At 42.6% G+C, this 23796-nt stretch overlaps 2 protein-coding genes across 3 annotated transcripts; both read right to left on the bottom strand.

The window, feature by feature from the left end:
• Positions 1-540: 540 nt before the first annotated feature.
• Positions 541-17700, bottom strand: ZBTB11 (zinc finger and BTB domain containing 11). Of its 2 annotated transcripts, none has more exons than XM_056328337.1 (11): positions 16941-17689; positions 14128-14363; positions 13215-13446; positions 11238-12046; positions 8596-8775; positions 7864-8100; positions 7343-7487; positions 6149-6266; positions 3376-3534; positions 2717-2892; positions 541-1352 (listed from the first exon to the last, which is right to left on the bottom strand). In XM_056328337.1, the coding sequence occupies exons 1-11, from the start codon at positions 17248-17250 to the stop codon at positions 820-822; spliced, it is 3135 nt and encodes a 1044-aa protein (XP_056184312.1). In that variant the 5' UTR covers positions 17251-17689; the 3' UTR covers positions 541-819. The 2 variants fall into 2 exon arrangements, with proteins under 2 accessions (XP_056184312.1, XP_056184313.1); XM_056328338.1 differs by lacking the exon at positions 541-1352 and adding an exon at positions 1359-2014 and having other exon boundaries at positions 16941-17700.
• A 2224-nt stretch (positions 17701-19924) lies between these two features.
• Positions 19925-23791, bottom strand: RPL24 (ribosomal protein L24). Its single transcript, XM_056328348.1, has 6 exons — positions 23677-23791; positions 23487-23562; positions 22289-22399; positions 21087-21223; positions 20612-20675; positions 19925-20058 (listed from the first exon to the last, which is right to left on the bottom strand). The coding sequence occupies exons 1-6, from the start codon at positions 23679-23681 to the stop codon at positions 19978-19980; spliced, it is 474 nt and encodes a 157-aa protein (XP_056184323.1). The 5' UTR covers positions 23682-23791; the 3' UTR covers positions 19925-19977.
• Positions 23792-23796: the final 5 nt, after the last annotated feature.

Genomic DNA, 23796 nt, shown 5'->3' with positions numbered 1-23796 from the left:
AACCATTAAACTGAATATGGCTCTGCACGGAGGCTCAAGCACAAGCTCCTTGCTTACACATAACAAGCAGTTTACTCCTCTAAGTAGCTCCCTGCAGTGTGCTGTCCTCGGGTCAACTGAAATTCACAATCCGCCTCACAGAACCACTTCCTCAGATCTCAGCAGCCCCCCTCCCATTATCTGCGAAAAGTTCTACAGCATTCTGCTGAACCTTGGACCTGCCATCCACTGACCTGGCATTTCAAGCACCTCTCCAAACCCAGGGTTTGCCAACTGCCGGCGGGGTACCTACCTGAAGAGAAAAGCCTGTTTTCTGCATGTCACATGAAGCACACGCTGCACAAAGCATTCTACCGTTCCCTCATCTTGGGGAGTAAACAGACAGAACCCAACACAGGTGATTTGCTCACAAAATTGAAATGTGCATAAACCAAAAGTAAAAAAATGCTACCGATAGCTGTGCATTTCTAGTTTTTAGTGCAGCGTCTTTGTATCTTTTTTTCCTTTTCATTTTTTTAAAAGTTACAGCATGATACTTACTCCATGACACAGAAAACATTATAATTCCAAGTATTTAAAAATTTTGTTTGTTTGTTTACATTTATAGCCAGTGCAGAAATTTCATCCTTCAAAGCCTTGGCCCACACTGAGGCATCTTAAGTTTTCCCCTGTAATGAATGGTGCAGTGTTTTGTCACCAAGACGTTCAATACTGAGGATTAATTGTTTGAAAACAGGCATCACTGTACGCCTCAGCTAATCAGTTAAATACTGAGCTCTCACAGATCGTAAGACCTCACCCTTCTGGCGCTCTCGTATGCTATATTTCCTCCACCTTCGTAACATGGGCCACTTCTACTTCTACAGTTTCAATGGCGTGCGTCACTTCAGCCATTTTCTGTCCCTGCTGTTGCGCCAATACGTAATTTACCACCTGCATGATGCTCTGGTCAGAGAGAGTAGAGACTGATGTACATTCCTCACTAGCTGCAACTGCTTCGATGGCTTCAAGCGTCTCCCCTGTCACTACCACAGTCTCAATCTCACTACTATCAACGCTAATCTCCGCTTCTTGCTCCTGCATGTCTGCTGCTAAAATGCTGATGGCGTGCTCCACCTGCGTCCCCTGGTTATGAAACTGAAGAGTATCTTTTTCCAGCATAATTTTGCAGGGTACGTAGTCCCTATGAAACTTGGTCATGTGCTTCCGCAGTGTCCGGGCATCTATGTAAGCTTCGTTGCACACCGGGCAGACGTACGGCCGCTCTCCAGTATGCGTCCTCACGTGACGCTTCAAGGAACGCGCATCAGCCCAGGCCACTCCGCAAGTCAGACATTCAAATGGCTTCACGCCTGTTCTCAAAAGGAAGGCAAGGCAACGGTGACTGCCAGTGCTCCTCGACACGCACGAGCGGTGACGAGATGCGACAGGGAGAACAGCATTATAAAACCTCCAAGTACCGTAACTTTTTCCATGTCAAAAAAAGAGACCTTGTTTACCACTTCTGTACCGCAATATAATGCGAGCATAATACATCCAACAGTAAAGTTTTCCACGAGTGCTCTGCCCAATCTAATATTTTTAAAAATATCTTCTTTCCAAAATTCCTTTCAGTGCAGTTTCTCCCCTGTTTTAAGTGCATACTGCTTAATAAAATCCTAATTATTTTTTGCCGGTGATGCCTTTCTGAAATCCTGTTTTACTTCACAGATTTTGTCACATTTCTAGTTGCCCTTTGTTTCTGCAAATCCTTCTATACACCTCTCATAAAAGCAGCACTTACTCTAGTTAGCTTGTAACACCTTCTACAGCTGTTTCCCTCCTCCACACCGTGGACGTTCAAACACTGGACCTGATGTTTGTATACTCTTACTCTCCCTTTAGCATCCCAGTTCTGTGGTCTGTAGTATCTAATGGGGCGTGAGAGTGGTGACAAACGCTATTTCAATACTGGCTTTTCCTCTCTAACAGTTACTGTAGATTTAGGCTTAGTACCTATTACAGGACACTTTCTCTGTTTAGAAACAAATAAAAAAAATTGTATTTCAATGGTTAGACAACCATCAGATTTACTTGTAACAGCTCTTTAAGAGCAGAATGGCTTCAAAAAAGTCGCTTTTGTCCTGAGATAAGAGTATATACACACTTCCAACAGAGCTGGAATAACCAAGTGCTCAAAAATCAGTATCATACTTCACATCTAAATTAAAAATGCACATACTTTTTATTATATTTTCATATTTTCCCCAAACATCACATAATTTACTGCTTGTTATAAATAAAGAGGTTGACCAATTTCAGTGGTCCTTTTTAAAATTCAGGTCAATCATTCTCCTGTTTGAAGAGTATTTTGTTAACCATCTGCACCTTTCAAACGAGAGAATGTTTTACTACATCCAATTCTTTGCCAGATATACATATTCTAATCACTTCTAAAAAAGTTCCTCTTCCATCAAAGTTCCAAGAAGGATGAATTGTCACTGTCCCTTGTGTGTGACTGCAGTTTTAGGAAAATCCCAACAGCCACCTCAGGGAATCACTGGAAGCACGTGTTAACAAGCCAGGACTAGCACAAAACTAACTGGAGAATTGGTAAGAACTTCTGTGTGTCTTGCAACACCAGACATACACAGACTCAAAGAAACGATCACCTCTCTCTCCATAACATTTACAGGGAGGGGTTCAGGGATGTCACGAGTACTTGTTTTTTACGTACCTTCATGATTGTTCATGTGCCTCCTGTATTCCCGGAGTTGTGTGAATTTTCTTCCGCAATGCTCACAAATTCGTTCCAGATTTTGTTTTGCTCTTCCTTTTTTACCATGTGTGGCTTTCTTGACGTGTCTTCTGTACAAAGCTTTCTCATAAAATTCTTTACCACATATATTACACCTAAAAATATGTTAAGTGAGGAATCTATTGAAACCACTACTCTGCGCTTATGTCACGCTTTTTAAACCAAAATGCACTTTAATTACAGTAGGCAAAATTTAATGAGAATACCGTCTCAAATGACAAGTAGTTCCATAATTAGAAATAATACTGTTGGACTGAGCTACATTTTCTCTTATTCACAGCCACAAAGCTTCCGCTTACCATTCCAGAGAAGTGAGATCACATACAAAGCATTTCTAACTTCATCAATTATGTTTACACTCTTACAACTTCGTATGTGTTAGTTCCAGGACTGCGTCAGCAGGTTAACAGTTGAACAACACTACCTGAAGTCACCCAACTGACCCCAAGTACTCAAGACCCCAGTCAACATCAAGCAATCAGTTAACAATGGACTAGGCAGTTCCTTGTTGACTGGCTGCAGATGTATAACATCGTATACATTAGTACCGTTCAGTTATTAAATGAATCTCTCCTCACCTGTAAGGGTCTGTGACAGAATGAGACTTTACATGAGAATACCAGTCTTTCTTCCAACTGTAACATTTTCCACAGAACTGACACTGAAATGGCTTCACACCTAAATGTTTATTCATATGCTGCCGAAGATCTCGAGCTTCATAGAAACTCTTTTCACACCTGTAACAGTAAAGGTTTTAGCATCCCGTGAAAGAAAGATCTTGGTGATCCTGATTTCAAAGGCACTGGAACCCTCCTTAACAGCAACTGAAGACTTTGAGAAGACAACACCTATTGCATCAGCAATATCTATATAAAGCACAATCCCTTTTCAACTAAGGAAAATTAAAAGGAAAAGCAGCTTATCTGGAAGTCTGGAATATAACTTGAGAATCTCTGAAACACTTTTGTCTGTTATAGGTAACTATATTCTTTCTGTTATTTTTATGGAGAATAATCAAAGGCAAACTGACGGAAAGACATTAGAAATTTCTATTATACCATACGAACTAATGAGGATAGTAACAGCTGTTTCTTCCCTTAACTAAAGAGGATTATTCATTGATACAAAGTTAACTGGGATTTATAGTTTGCAATGCCCAAATGTATTCTGATAAATTGAAAAACAAATTCAGAACCCTGCAAGAAAGCATCTGGAAGCAATGATACTCATTCTTTAGCGTGCTGCTCGTATACACCTAAACCCAGGCAAACTCCTGGTTTTCCTTCGTTTATACCTTGCCATATTATGACTGCATAAAATTACAAATCACTAACTCCTCTTAGTATGAAAACTCGAGGCCAGTCTAACCAAAGACATGGTTTCTCCCTTTGCAAGAAATGCTGCTCTTTGGATATCTTCGTCTGATCATCAGCATCGGTTCCTTATGTAACAACATATAGCTGTACCGCTCAAGAAAGGACAGAGACAGAGAAACACCAGCAAGCAAAGGTGGAGGATTGACCTTCTACAGGTGATCAACCTCTGGCATGAGGGAATCTCAGAATTCCCAACCTCCAGCGGAATCTGAGAAGAAAAAACTTCCATAGAGGAACAAAACTTTTAACATTACCTTTCCCAAAGAATGCGTGTTCTGGAGAGGAAAAAAAAGCCTTCTTCACTTTTGAGGGGGAAAAAAGGGAAAGGAAAAAAAGGAGGAGAAAAAAAAAGCTGACGGTGCCCTGAGACACCCTGACATCCTCCTCCTCCTAGTAGAAAAAAATGACAGCTCTTGGGACTCTCGGGAATCGTGGGTTTGCAGATCCACATCAAAAAGTATCACAAAGACCCCTAAGGGTCTTGGATGGGGTTGGCACATGTGCTCTCCCCTCAAGGATCACATATTTGGAAAAGCCACTAGAGAAGTAAAAAAACTGAAGCAACCACCCCACCCAGACACTGCTGCAATTTAAATACATACTTCACTGGGAAACCTCCACAAATATTTTTTGGAAAATAACTCATGTTCAGCTCTGTTCAACTGGGCCAGAAGCTCAAAGTGAAGCTTGGCAGGGAGAGTTACATACCAAGCCACTGAACTAGATAACTGAAGGCTGGTTATTGCTTAGTGAAGCACTCTGAACTATTTCTGACAATGTGAGTTATATTCTTAGTAGAGAACTTCGCTGTAGGAGATGTAAGGACTGTGTCTGTCTGAAGGAGTTGGTGAATCAAAGTATCTTTGCTGTCAAGGTCATCTTTGAATCCATGACTGTACTACCCTGAGTAAAAAAAAAATTATTTTTTAAAATATATTTTTCCTTCAAAATGAAAATTGACTTCCCTAAAATGTTTCATTAAACAGTTCTGTCCCTGCTGTGGACCCTATTAGCTCTGTTCTTTGTATTTCTAAGGTTGAGATTTTTAGCATTAAAAAACACTAAATAAAAACATTACTGACAGAATTAAAGTGAGTTTTCAGCAGTTAGAAAATACTATTTTTGCTAGGATGCCGTGGCACTACCAGAGATACTTTAAACAATACTTTAGACTATAGCTTTCATTAAAACCATGAGCTGCACAAAGGCAATCACAAAAATTGTACAACTCCTCTTAATACCCGAGAGAGTTTCCAGAAACCTAATTGACAGTTTGGAAATGAAGCACCATTTGTGCTTCGCAGGTCACTCAAAAGGTTCTCCGATGGTCTGCTTGCTCAAGGAAATGTATCTGTGTCCAGCTGACACACTAGGAAACACGCTCTTTCCAGGTACAGAGTTTCTGCTAAACCAAAGTCCATAATGCAAAGATATTTACGTGGTCATGTAAGTTTTAAAATCAAGTTAACTGCAATAGTCAGTGAGTCTTAGTTTATGATGTTCCTGCAGAGCTGTTTGCTAAACACAGCGCGTCCTGCAGTGCACACAAGTACACGATATCGCAGACTGTGTAAGAAATTCTCAAATTAAACTGAAATCAACTATCATAGTAGAAGAGGGCAAAAAGAGGCTGAAGGCTCTTTGCCTCTGACAAGCTCATCGCTCTGCTATCTGTCCTACAAGTGAGCTTTAAAACCACATCGTTATGATTACAGCTACAAGCGCAAACACACTCATTAGAAAACAACCGTATGAAACTAGAACTAGATAACAGTTAAAACCCAAGCTTTTGCTCTCCAACACATGTATTAAAAAAAGTGCATGTTTCTACTCTTATGCTTTAATTCTTATACCAGGCCAGTAAAGAGCTACGACAAGGAGCTGCTTTTAATTTTTAAAAATACTAGGACCATTGATGTTCAAGAAACAAAGCCCACCAAAAAAACCCAAAAAAACAAACCACCAACCAACTTACTGGGTACAGTGATATCCACGAACTTCAGGCTTTGGCTGGTGTTTCTTTATGTGTTTACTGAGTCCTGATGCCCTATGGAAAGATTTTCCACAGATGGAGCAAAGATACTTGGATTCTCCTAGCAAAAACAAAACAAAACATGATATGAAGCCAGGCCTCCATACTGCTGGAGTGCTTTGTAAGACTGTTTTTTATTTCTCATGTAATTAATCTTAAGTAATCAGAGCAGTGCTACAAGGAGAAGTTGGTTTAATTACACACAGATGGAATTTTTAGGTGTATTTTGTATGTGCCAACTTAATAATATACAGAAGGGGGACTGGCAACTCTAAATTACTTTACTGCATGTTTTTAAACACAGGTACAACATTGCAGCTGCTAATTAGTAATGAAATGTGAACAGCCCAAAAAATTGCCCTCTTGGGTGAAATAAACCTACTTGCCTGTGTTATATATAATACACAAACTCTCTAGCAACACAGCATTGCTTATGTATGACTTGAATTTGTGGAATAACACCTTAAAAGAAAAGTTTTCTGCTACAATTCATCAATTTAGGAGTGCTGAGTGCTAATATCAATTGCTTAATTTCTGGAACAAATTGCCTTAAAGAAACAGTCACTTCCTTTTGATTCTGCCCAACTTGGGAAACAAGAAAGCCAATGTCCACACATTACAATTTAGAACTCTACTTGTATTACATTATTATATTGTCACCCTTCACACGCTAAGAACTTTCAAAATACCAGGTTTTATAAAATTGCAGTACTAGTACAGCAAGTCTTGTAAAGGACGGAGATTCTCAGAGAGTTAACTTGGCACGTTTTCCTCTGAAAAAACAGGCTGGAAGTGCGCGTGCTTCGGAACACTCCAGCCCGTTGCCTGTCTTTGTTGACTTGCTATGTTACGTGCATTAAATAGGTACATAAAACCATAGGAACAGACCAACCACGATTCCCTGTTTTTGTATAGAACACTCTGTATAATAATATTAAGCTAAGGTAAAATAAGCCCAGAAAATAAATGTAAGATGACTACTTACATATCTATCTCAGCTGCCTAACCGATAGAAGAAAAAGGAGAAACTACTATTTATTTTTGTAAACAGTTCCTTTGACAATGAAGAACACCGTTAAAGTTCAGCAGCATACAATAGCCAACCAAAGCAACAGGATCCTCTTTCATGTCCCTTACCTGTATGAATGCTCATGTGTTCCTGAAGACTTCTTTTTGTGACAAAAGACTTTTCACACAAGTCACACTTGAACTGTTTCTGTACTTCATGGAGAGCTAAGTGCATTTTTAATCCATGCTTATACGTAAAGGTCTTTCCACAAACCTAAAAAAATCCACAACCAGTGGAATAGGACCAAAAAAACTCATTACGTAATAGGTGTTTAACTTCAAACACAACAAAACATCCTGTATCTCTTGTGAACCACTATGGCCAAGCCTGTGATTCTGCACCAGTGCCAGAACTGGTCTGTTAAAAAAGAATACTCAAGGGGAGACATTCTTATAGACATAGGAACACGAACTTTTATGATTTAACTTCATTCTAGTTTTCTCAGTCCTGAACTACAAGAATTTTCATCAGGAATGTTACAGTAGTTTTCCTTATTCTGAAGTGACCTAAATTTTAGGACAGCGTCCATATTAAAATATAAAGAAAACATTACTAACTTGATTACAGAACAAAAGAACTTTCTCTTTACCTTGCATGCATGTGGTTTCACACCTGTATGTTTGAGCATGTGTATTCTGAGAGAATAGAGCTTAGGTAGAGTTCTCCCACATATATCACATATAAATTCCCGTTTAGTTCTCCCTTTCACCGAAGACATGCCTGTCTCTTCCACACCAGCAGCTGTGGTGTTCACTTCGGTCTTCCGAGTGTGCCGGACAAGATGGGCTCGCAGGGAGGCACCATACTGGAATTCTTTTTTACACAACTGGGAAAGAAAATATTACAACTTTATTTTGCATTTAATACTCAAAAATTATTTTTAAAAAAGGTAACCTAAGGTTTTAAGCATAGTAATATGATTAGCCAGGTCTATAACCTGACTCCAACAGGTATTTTATCTCAGGTCAATTAACAGTTGGAAATTTTTAATTTTATGGCTACTGACAGAACTACTGATCACTTCCCAATGCAGCTAACTTCCAGGCTAATCTAAACACAGTTACAAATTCGCGGGTAAGGTTAGAAGTAAAGCCCACGCCAGCACTGCCTTGAGCAGCAAGCACACTCCCATGTCACATAGTGCTGTCAGGCCATGTGGCTAAACCACCCCATCCACATCAGGGCTGCATCCATCTCTGAAATCCATAAGGAAAATACACATACAAAAAAAGACAAGAAAAATAATTACTAATGTAGTTACTAAATGACTTTTTGTAAAGAGGGAGGTTTACAGGAAAAAAAACCCAAGGCAACAACTTACTGGGCATTTATAATCTTTAGATCTTTCATGTTTCAATGTGTGCATTATAAGTGCATAGCGCCGCTGGAACACCATTCCACACTCAGTGCACTTGTGCTGAGCTTCTACTTCATTATTTTCCATGGTCTCTCTTTTTGGCTGTTTCATTTTTTTCCCTCTCTGTACCAGCTTCATGGCAACCTAAGTTGGAAAAACATAACCCTTGAATGAACTTTACTCCACTATATTTCATACTTCCTCTGCAAGTTAGTACTAAAAGCTGATGTTTCCACATGTTACTGTAAATTACACCTAATTTTGCTCAGTTTACTTAGCTGCTAGAAAGTTACCCCACTTCAGTTCACTGCAAAACTATCTCATGGTGGGTGAAAAACTGGTCTCGTTTTAAAACCATAAACTGATTATAATTATAGGTAGACAATGACTTACCATTTCAGACACAACTAACTATTCAGCCCTGAGTAACTGCCTAAGTGAGAGCTAAGAGACAGTTACAGAGGAACCACAAAGTACTGCCAGTCACAGTTTCTACCAAATGTTTCCAGCCCTTTCCTAAACTCCAACTTCCCTTTTCAGGATTTACATTTGGCTTTACTATAAAAGTCATCAGATTAAAAAAATAAAAAAAAAAAGGGGGGGGGGGGGAGGGGAAGGCTAATTCATTTTTACCACCCAGCAAAAACTGAGTTATTAATAACCTATACAAAAAATTTACGGTATTTAAGCGAAGTTCTTTCTGGTTAAGAGCATTCCAGCTTTACTAGTGTGGTTGGTTGGCGGCTTTTTTTGTGCTGGGCACCAAGGTTTTTTTATTACAGTATTGGCAGTGCTACCCAAAGCTGATAATCTCGTTTTCCTTCGTAGAAACTTGCTGATTAATTCTTTAAAAGACAAATTTGTAAGTGATTAGGCTAAAACTTCCTGTATCAGGTCTAATTCCTCTTCAAGTTTCTGAGACTAAGGCAATGAAAAAAAAGTACAAGCATCCCCACTTCTTCCTGCTCTCTCAGCAAGTGAGATACCTTACGTTTTTGAAAACATGCTAGCTCTGCCATATCTCTCAAAAACAAGCTGAAATTCAACACAGGCACAAAATCTAAATTATTTTTTTTTTTTTAATTTTGCTGTTGCTCTGAAAACTTATGCAAACTTGGCTACATTGTGAAGCCACAAAAATAACTTTGGCCAGTAGATGATTAGTAAGAGCTTGGAAAATAATCTACTCATACAAAGAACACTTCACCCCTGACATCTCCGTGCCAACTGCAATTACTGTCATTCAGAAGTCAGCAGCATTTTTCCTGCAACCTCTCTTTCCTGTTATTCTTCCAGGATCAAAACTGGGAACCTCAAGAAGGCCTGTCTCCTTCCCAACACTTATATGACATGCAGTGCCATGGAGGAGCAGGGGGGGAAGTTGCAGGATGCATGAGACAAAAATGCTAAAAGATACAAAATGAGTTAGGAAAGTGGAAACTTATTCCTAAGTCCAATTGTAAGCAATTATCTAAACCCATTGCTTTTTTCCGTGGGTGGCCACTGTCCGTAGGCCTCATCTGTCGAGGGGCCACATTTAGAAACAGTAAAATAAGTTAACAGGAACTGTTCCTGAAGGTCAATATTCCCCCTCCCAAAACAGAACAAAAACTCATCATTCTCCAACCACCGTAAGTATGGCTCAAATATTTTGATTGTACTAGTTTTAACATCTGGGCTTTAAGCTGTCCACCTACATAAGGAGACCCTGCTACAATTTCTAGCTATAAGGGTGTTGCACCGGTTAACAAATTATCCCCTTGTGTGTGGGCCTGGTGGCTCTAGTAGGTAAATACCTGACAGCATCCCTCTGCAAAGTAACAGTTCTTCCAAAGATTTAGCTAGCCAGCAATGAGCAAGGCAAAGTGTACTCTGTAACAAAAATAAGTGTTTTGTTCTCTCACTCAGTGAGGTGAATGTCAGCTATCCGTAGGCACTAAAAAAGGAAAGGTTCCTGAAGGGGAAATAATAATAGGACCACCATTTCACACACACACACACAAAAAAAAAAAAAAAAAAAAAAAAAAAAATGAAGCAACTAGTGCAATTATTGAACACTTAGTATGTCCGAGCACTAGAGTTTAATACCAGCATTCTTTTAACCTTTTTTTTTAACTGACCCCAACCTGAAGGTAGCAGGACTTCATTACTATAACGTACAACTAGGTCTTCAAGATCTATGTAACATGTCAAATTTTTTCATCCCTGATGTTCTGTTTTCAACTCTTCACAAATGTAGAGTCTCACTCCTCTAATACTATGACTGACACACATGTTAGTTAAGAATTAAATTCCCAGATTATTAAGAATTTTGGGGAGAAGATACACCTTCTGTCCAACCATAAGAAGCTGTGAGGACACATTCAAGCTGGACTAATGTCACTGAGCACTCTAAAGATCTTCAATACAGAAGGAATTTTGATGCCAATGTTGGGTGTTTTTTAACTGTCACATCTTAGAAGTTACTTTGGTTTGCAGTAACATTAACTGCTCAAAAAAGAAAAACATTTGCCAGACAGTGCTTGGAATCGGGAAAACAGTCTTTTCAGATTGGTCTCGAAACAGTGGACGATTACTGAGAACAGGCCTAAAGACAGACAGAATACCTGCTGTATTGCAGACTTAGGATTTGTCTTTCTATTTTGCAGTTTTTTTTCAATTCCTTTATGCAATCTGATATATCCCCCTTCACTAACAGAACGCTGGCGAAGCTTGCTTTTGTAAGTATCATCCTGGCTGGACGCTAGGCTTTCTGGCAGCGAAACAGAAATGCTCTGTTCTTTACTCTGCTGGCCATCTTTTTGCTTGAGCATTCCTGAGGAGTCTTCAGAAGCAGTGTCTGCATTTGCTTTACCACTTTCATTTTGATATGTCTCAATTTCACTTTGAGTGTCCATGGCTTCCACAGCCGACGGCTCAACCTTTGCCACAGACACGGTGCTACATGAAACGCTCTCCAGCAGCTGCACCTTGACATAATTCGCAGTTGTTTCACACTGCTCCACGGGCTTCAAAAGACCATCTGGAGTGGCCCCTGCAGGCTCTGGGAGCAGGAGGTCAGGCTGGGGTGCTGCTGCTGCCTCTGTCCCAGCAGAGGAAGGAGCTCCGTTCACAGCTACTGGCACAGCACTGGCTGCGAGCTCAGGCTGCTCAGCACTGTCCATGGGCTGCGTCTCAACTTCAGTTTGTTCTGCTAAATTTTGTGTTGACTCTACTGTCTGAATATCTCCCTTTTGGTACACTGTGATTTGTTTCTCCTCCATCTGTTTGTGCACATTTTCACAGATTTCGAGGACCTCTGACATGAAGAGATGCCGGGCGAGCATGGCCACTTCTGCCATACTACAGAAGTCAAAAGTTAATTCTGAAGTATAAGCAAATTCCAATAGAGGCAGGAAACTGGACTTGCAGAACCCTACCAGGAATTAAAAAAAAATGAGATTAGAGCAAACACTGATGACTTCGAATTACACCAAAATATCCCATGATGGATACAACAGTTCATGATATGGTTAAGTCTGAAATTTAGAGCAAAACACACTTCAAATAATGCTGAAGCCCCTCCACTGGGACTCAGTTAATTGTCATTTACACAAAAGCATCCTCCTTGTGTATTTTCTACGTGGAAGTAAGCTCAGACAACATTTTGTCATGAGTAGAACTGAGGTAGCTCACAATAAAATGATCTGGAAGAATGTTTCAAGATGCTGGGAGAGCCTCAATATTTTTGAAGTACACTAATCCTAATTTAACTGAAGTTAAGCCTTTCTGGACCTGCTACATTCAGCAAGTACTCAGGACTTCAGTAACAACTGACATGGCAGAAAAATAAGACAAGAAAGTGGGTAATGAAAAAAATAAAAATACTGATATATAGATAGAAATGCTTACAAATAAGCACCTGGTATAATTTCCACAGTTCTATAATTCATAAATCAAATATTTAGTAAGTGGAACCTTCTGGACAATCATACTAGAAAACTACTGTTCATGCAGAGACACATACAGTTAAGAAACTAACAAGAAAGCAACACAGTAGGCATATGTTCTTTACAGTATTCTTCATCACTACAAAACTATTTTTAGAACATTTATTTTAGGATTGTCTCCTATCTTTAAGGTACCAGAAGGTTTGAGAAACAAGCAGAAACACGTACAATAGTGTTTCACAGTCATAAGGAGCAACGCAGTATTTGTCCAGCTAAACAGCTCTCCAAGAAGCTAGTCAACATCCCTCTTGATGTGTTCAAGCATTTCATTACGTTCCCTTTTTTAACATTTGTGACTAATACAAGGAGAAAACACGCCTAAGCAAAGTAAAAATCAATCTTCCAAAGCTTCTCAGAAATTTTAAGATGAAATTGCAAATCCCATAGTCCATTCAATAAGGAAGGTCAGATCATGCGAAACCAGAGCAATCATTTTAGCATTAAAATCCACAAGAAATACTTTTACATTAAAAGAGAGGAAAAAACCAAGATAAAATATTTGGTTGTCTTGAACACATAAAAAGACTGAATCAATTACTATACACCGTACTTAGGATATTATGATTTCTAGCTTTGAAACCCACAACAATTCACCTGACAGATCCACTACAGCTTCATGACTAGAGACAGCTCCCTTTTCAATGAAGAGCTCTCGGAAGTACTCGCTGTTGGCTGCCAAGACAGATTTGTGAGCTTTGTACTCCTCTCCTTCAATCAGCAGAGTCACATCACAGAACTGATTGGAAAGCCTCTGCTGATTCAGTTGGTTTAAGACTGACAGACAATGTTTGGAAGATGACTGCTTCACAAGGCCCTTACTGTCAACCTGTCATAAACAACATTATGAGAACTTCATTAAATATAGACGGTGCCCTTTTAAGCATTCACACTGAAACACAGAAAAGGATTATTTTCTGCAACCATACAATCAGTTCAAGTCTGTATAACCCACAGCTTAGCTTTACTATTGTGTTCTTTCTTTAAATGCATCAAGTTTCACCCTCCCTCCAAACAAAAAATTAAAAATGAAAAGGAAACAATTGGAAAACCAGGAAGACATGGAAATTCAAACAGTTCTCTGACCGTATTTTTCAATGGTACAGTCTGAAACTGTTTCTTAATTCCAAAATCTTTACATGCACATGAGCCCCCAGTTATCAACAAGGTTTTTATATATAAATATAGCATCACTTATTAAGTAACACATACAGACTCTATGAGAATCTTGCATGTGATCCTTTACAACTTATACTTTTGCCATTCATTCTCCCTTTGGTCCAATTTACATAAATAGGAGTCAGGGTGATTTTATTTTCCAAAGATAATGCATTATAACTAATCTCACGTCATATATACCAGTAACCCGCTTCCACATTCCGAATACCTTTGGCAAAATATCTATTGTCTTACTATTACAAGATTATCACAACAATGGAAAATAGCTATGTGACTAAAAACACATTAACACACACCTTAAATACATTCAGATGTAAACAATGGTACTTACAAATACAAGCTCATGCTTTGCTATTGGCTTCTTCTTCACAGGCTTTGGGGATGCAGCTGGGATTGATGTCGCATTATTCAATTCATCATCTGTTTCATTACTGTCTTCATGAGATTTTGCATCCAGTCCTAGCTCCTCCAGCATTTCAGAAGGATCTGACAGAGATCTAGAGCGATCTAGCTTTTCCTGGCACTTGCTGCATTCTTTTATGTAATCTTTAACCTGCTTAAGAATACCTAAGAAAAAAATTCATGGAGCTTAATTAGGCTTCAAATCCTCATTCAATTTACCTTAAACATGCAATTAAGTATGTAGGTGATTAGCAAAACAGTATTACACACTTACTGAGAAAAATCAAAGTCAGTCACCTGCGTTTTCCTTCTCTGACTTTACCAGTTCTGCTTCTCTCACACCCTTGTATATTGTACATCACTACTATAATCCATTGTTAATTTGAGATAGAACATTTAGAACATCACTACACTATGTCAAGTAGACCCTCTCAGAAAGACTTTTAAGGCTAGAAAAAATGTTTGAATTTATATTCACCCTAAGAGCCCCAGAACAACGAAAGCTGTGTCTTAATTCTGCACCGAACCTACAGAAGTGGGCCTCAGCTTGTTCTTACTGAAGGGGACAAGAACTGGAAGGTTCACCCAAGGGCTTTTGCAAAATTGGGACCAACTGTGTTACATGCAACAATGCCAATATGTATTATCTACACGATTTAAACAACTGCTTATGATTTTGAGGTTTAAAGACATTCATTTCCTACCAGTACTTTATTGGCTAAATAATTTTAGATACTCAATAGTTCCTAAGCTCTTCTAGGCACCAAGGCATTTTCAGTGTATGGCTTTCAACCGAAATTCATTTTCTTCATTAGGACAATATAAAAGCATACATAACAGCAGCTGTGCCTCTGTAGTTCAAAACCCTGCACAGCTCAAAAACTTGGCTGACAAGAGTTAGACTTGCACTGTTCACACCTTTTCAGAGAACGATGTGCACTATCATTATGCATATATGTCTGTAAAGATCAGGAAAACACATACTTCATGCAACCCAAGACATTCATGCAGATTTCAAACATTTTTACGTTTCCTTGGTTTCACCTGAAACCAGGACTAGTTCTCAGGACAGAAGGGCTCTGCTCTTGAAATCACATATCTAACACCCTTCCTGGCCACTGGGCCATACTCCAGCCGACTGCTTCCCAGTTACAGAGCAGACAGACAGAACAGGCTGGCACCCATCTCAGGATGATGACTGTCCACGAGCAGCAGAACAGTACTGTAACGGCAGAAGAAACCAGTGTCTTAAAAGAGAGACAGAGAAGAAACATAACACTTGAACTGAAAGCAGAGCACAAATTTTAATATTATCAGTGCAAGAGAAGTAAGAGAATATAGGCTGTGCAAATAAAAGTAACCGGTAAGATCAAAAGATGCAGAATGCTCTTTTCTGCTGAACAGAAGATACACTGAGGTCCACTAAGGAAGGCATAGGATAACAGCAGATGCTAGAACAGTCCGGTGCTGGGCAGGCAATGAGGGCCCAGATAAGGGCAAGGAGACCACCATCCTAAACGGATGTATCAAGTCCGAGACATCAAATCCTTTTTCACATCAAAGATGCTCAAATCAACGAGATCTGGACAGGAAGGATGGGCTGCAGCCTGAGCAAAATGCCTCCAAATTAAGACAAGGACAACTAAAGCTGGAATGAGACTTGCTGACTGATGGGAACAAGAAAAGCAATACAAACAGAAACTGGGCTTCGGGCAACTGAAACACAGGAGGGTATTTGTTTAATGGATATTTAAGACTAAAAGTTAGAACACCAAATGCAAACAGAATACAGATACCAAGTCCTCGGCTCAGCCAAAAGGTGGTCCTGATCAGGAGTTACTGCTGTTCATACACTACCATTTCGAATGGCTATGACACCACGCGAGAGCCAACTGACAATTAGTGCGGTCTTTTAGGCCTCTCACTGGAAGAAAGAGGCGAACACAGCAATGAGTGCAAGGGGTACAAATCACCACCAGTAGCCCTACTCTTTAAAAGCAAACACCATCCACACACCAGTCAGAACAGGTATTACGAGGTTAAAAGCTGAACCAGGTCACATGGAATAGACTGTCACCCCGCAGAAAGGGCACAAGCTGAGAAATCACTACCTGCAGCAGGCTGCATGCAGCACGTGGATGGGGCCACTCACGCTCTACACTTCCATGTGTCCAAATACTGCTGCTGAGTAAGAAGCCACAGGACAAGGTATAACTCACACAGCAAGGCTGGTCTCTTAAGGAGTGAGCCACAGGCACTGTGTGCTTTGAGATGGCGTGTCTACAGCACCCATGTCGTGGCACTTGTGTCAAGGCACTGTGTCTATGGTGCCTGTGTCAAGGCACCCATGCCAAGGCACAGCATCTACGTTGCCTGTGTCACAGCACGGTGTCTACAGCGCCCATGTCGTGGCACCTGTGTCAAGGCATGGCATCTATGGTGCCTCTGTCAAGGCACCCATGTCTACAGCGCCAGTGTCAGAGCACCAGTGTCACGGCATCGCATCTATGGCGCCCATGTCTGGGCACCACATCTACGGCACCCGCGTCAGGGCACCCATGTCAAAGCACAGCATCTACGGCACCCGTGTCAGGGCACTGTGTCAGTGGTGCCTGTGTCAAGGCACCCATGTCAAGGCACGGCGTCTACGGCACCCGTGTCATGGCACCCGTGTCGAGGCCAGCAAGCAGTGCCCGCAGGGCCCCCAGCCCCCCTCGGGCCGCGGCCCCCGCCCCCGCTCACCTCGCCACCAGTACTTCTGCGAGAGCCCCTGCCAGGTCTGCAGGCGGGTGCGGTGGGCGCCGTCGGGCGCCAGGTGCGCGGCGCGGATGAGGCGGGCGCGGCGCTCGGCCTGCAGCACCACCTCGAGCTCGGCGAAGCGCTGCTGGTCGCGCTGCCGCCGCTGGTAGTACAAGGTGCCGCCGCGCACCACGTAGCAGGCGGCGGCCTTGCGGATCTTGCGCTTGGCGTTGCCCTCTGTCCCCGGCGCGTAGGGCTCCCGCTCGTTGGTCAGGTACCGCAGGATGGCCAGGTAGCTCTCCTCGCTAGACATGGCGCGGCGGGGGGCGAAGGGGCGGCCTCCGCGCCCTCAGGGCCAGGCCGGACCTCCCCGCTCGCCGCCGGGCAGGCGGCCGCCGGGGGGCGGGCGGAGGGGGGTCGGGGGCGGGCTCTGGGCCGCGGGGCGGCGCGGGCCGCTCACATGCGGCGGACCCGCGGCGGGGAGACGCGCCTCGGCCCTGGCCGGGGGCTCCGTGGGGCCGCGGAGGCGCCTCCCGGGGCGCGGGCAGCATGCGCCGGGGCAGGGGAGGGGGAGCGGGGCCTCCCGCGCCTCCGCCGGCCCCTCGCCCAGGCGCGGGGAGACCGGAGGGCACGGGCGGCGGGTCCGGCGGGAGCCAGGCCCGGGGGGGGGGGAACTGGAGTTTCGCGGCCAGCGGCGGCGGGTGGGAGGGAGATCAGGCAGCAGCGGCGACGGAAAGACAAAATGGCTGCTGCACAAGAGGAAGTGAGGTCAGAAGCCCGCGCGCACGGCGGGGCGTGGGGAAGGGGCGTGTGCTCAGGGAAGGCGCCGCTGGTGCTGGGGGCAGAGCCACCATCTTGGGGCCGGGCGGAGGCTGGGCGCGGCCATCTTAGAGCCGGGCAAGGCCTGTCAGGGAGGGCACGGCCGCGGCGCTGGGAGCGGGGGACGCCCCGAAATGAAACACCGTCAGAGTCAGCTCCGCAGCGGGCAGCCGCCGCTGCGCGGGGCTCGGGAGCTACGGGGGGTTGGGAGCCGTGATGTCACGTTGCGGCGGGAGCGCACGACCGGCCTCACGTGGGTGGCGCGGGGGCCGCCACCGTCTGCCGGCCTTGCCCGTGCTCTTTTTGGTTTGTAAGAGGAAAGAAAACCTTTTTATGGCAACTAATTATGTTGCATTAGGTAAACACATGGCCTTTTAACTTACTAATTTCTGTCTTAATTCATTGCATTACATTTGTTTGAGCTAAATAATGCGCAGTTACACCAGGTTAATGCCCTCCTCTGAACAGCCTGCCCTGCTTATTGAAGCGTAGCTGGTGAGAGGAGTAAGCTGATGGGCTGTTATTCTTTACTCCATCTCACCGTATCAGTCAAAACTTGTGAATAAACAGCAAGGAGCAATCTTAAAGCATTTCTGTGCACCTCTGCAGTAACACCCAACAGATAAAGCCTGCAAACCTCAACGCATTTACAATACTGACTTACTAATTAGTCATAGCTGACAATCAATACTTATATATTACTAATGGTTGTTTCAAGCAGGTTATAAAAGCTCACCTTCACGTTCAGCTTTTTAGCTGAAAACTCACAAGCATGCATGCAGTATCTCAGGTGTATATATATATTATATATATGTATATATATATTATACAGAACACTGATAAAATCAGGATTTCAGTCACTGCTAGCATAGGTAACATTCAGTGGTGTTTTCAGAATTGAGTTTTAAATGATTAGAATTCCTTTCCCTGTAACATTTTCCTTCCCCTTTCCCCCTGCAGTTTCTGGCTCCTTCACTTTCAAGTGTTACCCAATTTAAAGCCCCTCCTTTGAATTCTAAACCTGAGTAGCTCCTATGCTTTTTACAGCAGAAAGCCTGTTTGGAAGCTAACGGTGCAAATCCTACTGATCTGATCAAGCTAGAATTACTTTAAATGGGTTGCAACCTTCATCCAGAGCTGTATCTATTTTATTAATAAACCCAAAACAAAGTATGACATAACTCAAAATATAACCCAAAGTGCCCGTAACAGCCATTGTTTTTGAAGCCACAAAGAACTGCAGGAAGCAAACTATGAACATGGGAGATAGGAGCTTTCTTGACCAGTCCGATAAGGTAGCAAAATGAGCCCTCAAAGTTCCTCCAAGCGAACAGACATTAAGATGTGTCATGAATAAACCAACAAATAGCCAATCTAGAAAACAGAAGTGTTTTTTCTCCAATGCTTGTAGTAAGTCAGAGGCCACTGCTGTACCAAAGCCATCAAAACACCACCTGCACTGTGCTTACTAAAGCAGATATATGTAATTCCATGAAGGATACAATACCCTCTAGGGGCGGGAAATTCCTAAGGGAATCCCTATCTGCATTCTGGAAGTTAAATATGAACCTACATGGGCTTGACGTGTATACCATCAGCTGCGCTTGAAGTTCAATCTTCACAGCCATGCTTTTCCTGACAACAGCTTCCAGCAATCCATTGTTTTATTACTTCCTGACCCAGGAGTTGTATCTGAACCTTCGTGCATAAGAGCCACGTGGTGCACGAAACCATCCATTCCCATTGTTCAACCTATTTCTTCTCCTCTGATCCTCTACGTCTTGCTACATGCGTTCCACAACACAAGTAGTGCATTAGCCTTTTTAAGTTGCTTGCAGACGGTACTGCTTCACATCCCCTTTAGATTTTATTTCTGATCTCAGAACCCCCTTTTTATGCCATTTGTCATTGATGGGGAATAAACTTGTACTTATGTGCTGCTTTGTCCTTCAAGGAGCAAGAACAGCTCCTCAAACATCAGCTCCATCTTCCCTGCCACCCAAGTCACTCATTGAAGACTTGTGAAATGTGTGCTAACATGGTGGATTGTCTAAGAAACCAAGTGTTTTATGGCAAGAGGATGTTCTGTCTGCAAAACCAGACACAATTACTTTACAGGTTAATTCTCTTCAGCATATCTCACACAGTTGAAGAGAACATGGCACAAGTTATGAAAGTTAATTAAGATAGTTTATTCAGCACAACTAACAGTTTTGGCAAGTTAGCGCTTTCCACCAACGCGAGGAGCAGAAACCTTGACTGGTTTCACAATCTTCTGCTTAGGTGCTGCCTTCGTAGGAGCCTGCAGAGAAATAATAATGTGTGAGTGAAAAGAAGCAATTTACCTGCAGCCCTGAAAGTTTCCCTGTGTATTTAAGATTCTTGACAGAAACCAGGCAATTTATGTCAGATCACAATTACAATCTGTCAGATCAGAATCACATTAACAGTTATACACATAACTGCACTAAACCTACACATGTATGATGCCAACATATGATATTAATTCATCACTAATAACGAAATAGATGCTAGCAGTCATCAATACATTGTTAACAAGTTCCTAGGTAGTGAAGATGTCACATCCAGCTAAAACCTTGTCTATCAAGAATCTCTGATGTATGGTCAGAAAGTTGTTTTACTGCAGTATTTATTCCGAATAAAAGGTTCATTTATTCAGCTGTTTGAGTATGTTCAGTACAGAAGTTTGGTCACGGTGCTTCCAGATCAAAAAAGATAAGCAAATGCTTCTTCCAAACACGAACAGGAACTTCCAGTGAAGTGCTGCAACAGAATGTTGTGTTACAACATGTTACGTTCCATTTCATTATTTCTGCCCACCTACCGCATCTTACCTTTGCAGCAGAAACAGCTGTTTTCTTGGTTGCCTGCTTAGCCTTCTTGGCTTCTTTTGCAGCCCTGTTAATTCACAGAAAAAGAGTAAGAGTTATCCATGTCTGCCATTCACTGCTTCTTTGTTGCAACGCTGTTAAGAACTCTGTAAGACCAAGAAAGGAATGCATTCTTTCAGGTCTATACTCTGCATTCAGTATCTTCTAGGAAGAGTACTACAGAGGCAGCACAACTATGTGACAAAAGCATTATTTTCATAAAGGGAGAGGGCAAGAAAAGGCCCTTCTCTACTACTACTGTCTCTTGCCAAATTTATTCGGTATTCTCTTCAAATACACTGATCAAAAAATGAACAAAAACCAACACACAAAGCAGCTTATAAAACATAGAGCTCATCTAGAGTTTTTAAGGTCTTGTATGAAAAGCATTAATAATCTTTGAAAAGCCTGCAATAATTCCATGTATCTGATCTCTCACCTAATAGCTTGTTCCCTCTGCGCCTTTCGTACTTCAGGCTTCTGATTTCGTTTAGCCATAATCTCAGCTAAAGATGCACCAGTGATAGCTCTCTGAAACTTAACAGCACGGCGTGTGCGCTTCTTTTGGATCTCTTCCTAAAATGGTAGGAGATGGAAGACAGATAATTAGTATCATCAGACATTAAATAAAAAGTTGAAAACAGTTACAGAAAAAAGCTGCTATTAAGACTGAAGCTATTATAAAACCATATACAGAAGTAGAATATTCCTCCTCATTTTGAAGGCAACTCATTTTTTCATCTACAAAACCAGATGAATACCTATAAACCAATGCATCCTCCTTTGCAATGTATATAAAAAAAAATATTTTGGAAGAATGTCAGAAGTTCTGCCTCCTGAAGCTCCCAGAAAAAAAACCAGGGGCGTGGGTGGGCAGGGGATGATAAAAGTTTGCTTTAATGGCATCTTCTGAAAGGAAAACACCTCCCACTTGTTTCAAGTGAGATCACCGTGCTGGGCAGCAGTGTAAGCCATTGAGCATCCACATTCCTTCTCCAAACAAACTGCTAAAACCACTGACTTATAACACAGATGTAAGCCTTTCTAAATGTTCTTTTGCTATGCAAGTTTAAATAAGACCACTGAAAATACCTGATGCTACATGCCTTATTAATTTGTCTCTTTCATGCAATGACAACTACGTAGCAAAGACCTCCTACTAAGTTACAGCCGAAAGTTTTCAAGAAGAGTGTGTGCGAAGTTCCCCCCCCTCTTTAAACCCCAAATCAGCTCTCTATGCTATCACCATTTAGGAAGTTTACAAGTCCAAACTTTTAGAAAGTCTGCATATTAAACAGCATGACCCACCTTCTCATAAAACTATTTTTTTTAAATACATGCCACTGATACAATTGTTAAAATCTACTGAGCCTACCGTGTTTCGGAATGGTCCCTCAAAGAAGTGATACAATACAAATACAATGCTTTTGCTGAATTGGTTACCTTTCAAACATAAAGCGGCATATAAACCCATGTAAATGCACTCACATTTTCACCATAACTCGTCATTTTTCATCCTGGTTATATGGGTCATGCTTTTGTTAAACACCAGCATACTCAAGTCACCTCTATTTTAACAGACCAGCAACTACATCTTTTGGTGGAAACCTCTCGAACGCTGTTAAGTTGGTATATACTTACTGACTGTCCTTTCTTGTGTTTACGCCTATACAGAACAGTCCAGTTGATTTGACGGGGGTTTCTCTTGGAAAGGAATGCAGACTCACATTTTGCATTCAAGAACTGAAAAACCTGGGAAGATGAAGTATTTTGTGTAAGCTTTGTTTCTATGAAAAACATTATCAGTTTATGTTAACACATGCAGTAATTCTCTGATTCAGTGTTTTACAACAGTGGTGCTTTTGTGTTTCTCTACAGAGCTCTGACAATTAAAACCTTCAGAAAATAATCTAAGAAATTCAAAATTTGGAATTCTGTTCAATTTATCAAACTGGTATCTTACAACACAGCTTAATTTTTCTGAGGAAAACTCAAATTACTGCTTGCATCCACTGCTGCATGTATTCTAGGCACAGCATGAAGAGCCATATCCAGCATCATACTTTTCAAGTGTCTGCCCTCAATTAACTATATACCCTTCAACGAGTCAAAACTTGGCCTAAGGAACACACAGAGACCGATACTCTGCCCAATTCCTTCTTGCATGGTAACACTTACCTTCTTGCCTAGAATAACAGGCTGAATTAGCAGGCTAATTTATTAGCTATACAATTCAATTTAGAGTATAAACTAATTCCTAGCAGAGCACCTGAGGATTCTATCAGTTTACTTAGCTGTCATTTCCCAGGAGATTCTGTTCAGCAAGATGACCATACCAGCACATCCAAAGCCCATAGCCTCCTTTTGTAGACACGAAAAGCGTATTTCTATTTGTATGAGATAAGAGCCTGAAAGGGCTGGCTCTCCTCCATATTTTATCCCAGTGATCTGTACCCAACTTATTTGCAACTCCAGTTGTTTGCTTCAGCAAATCCCAGCACTAGACACACTACGTCTAAACAATGTCTTTTACACGACTTTGGTACTTCAGACCACATACTTTAAGACACCCTTCCCACACCAGAACCTAAATCCCGGCTCAAAAGCGCCAGCACAAGCCGGCTCTCCCGCGGATCCGGCCAGGCAGCGCTACCCCGCACCGCTCCGTCCCAGCCGTGCGGCCAGGCACTGCAGCAAGGCCACCGGGCACCGCGGCCGAGGTCTCCCGCGCCTCAGGAGCGAGACCTCCGCTTCCCCCGGCACCGCGCCGGGCTCCCCCTGGGGCCTGCCGGGCTCCCCCTCAGCCTGCCGCCTCCCCGCGGGCCCTCCGCACCCTCACCTTGCCGTCGGTGCGGGCGTAGCGGCGCCCGTGGCCCGGATAGATCTTGTACCCGCTGAAGCTGCACAGCTCGACCCTGCGCGGGAGAGAAGAGTTAGGGGGGAGAGCGGGCGGGCAGTGCGGCCCCCCGGCGGTCCCCCCAAGCCGGATGGCCCCGGATGGGGCAGCGGGGAGCCGCCACGGCCCTTACTTCATGATGGCGGCGGCTCCGAGGCGGGCGGCGGCCGGGGCGAGAGGAGGGGAGGATGCCGGGAGGTGCCGCTCCGTGCGCTGCGCGCTGCACGCCGGGAAGCACCGCGCGCAGGGCCTG

The sequence above is a fragment of the Falco biarmicus genome, chromosome 2, assembly GCF_023638135.1.
Source record: "Falco biarmicus isolate bFalBia1 chromosome 2, bFalBia1.pri, whole genome shotgun sequence".
NCBI lineage: Eukaryota > Metazoa > Chordata > Aves > Falconiformes > Falconidae > Falco > Falco biarmicus.
Note: the sequence above shows the minus strand (reverse complement) of the source record. Positions and strands in the feature narration are given on the sequence as shown.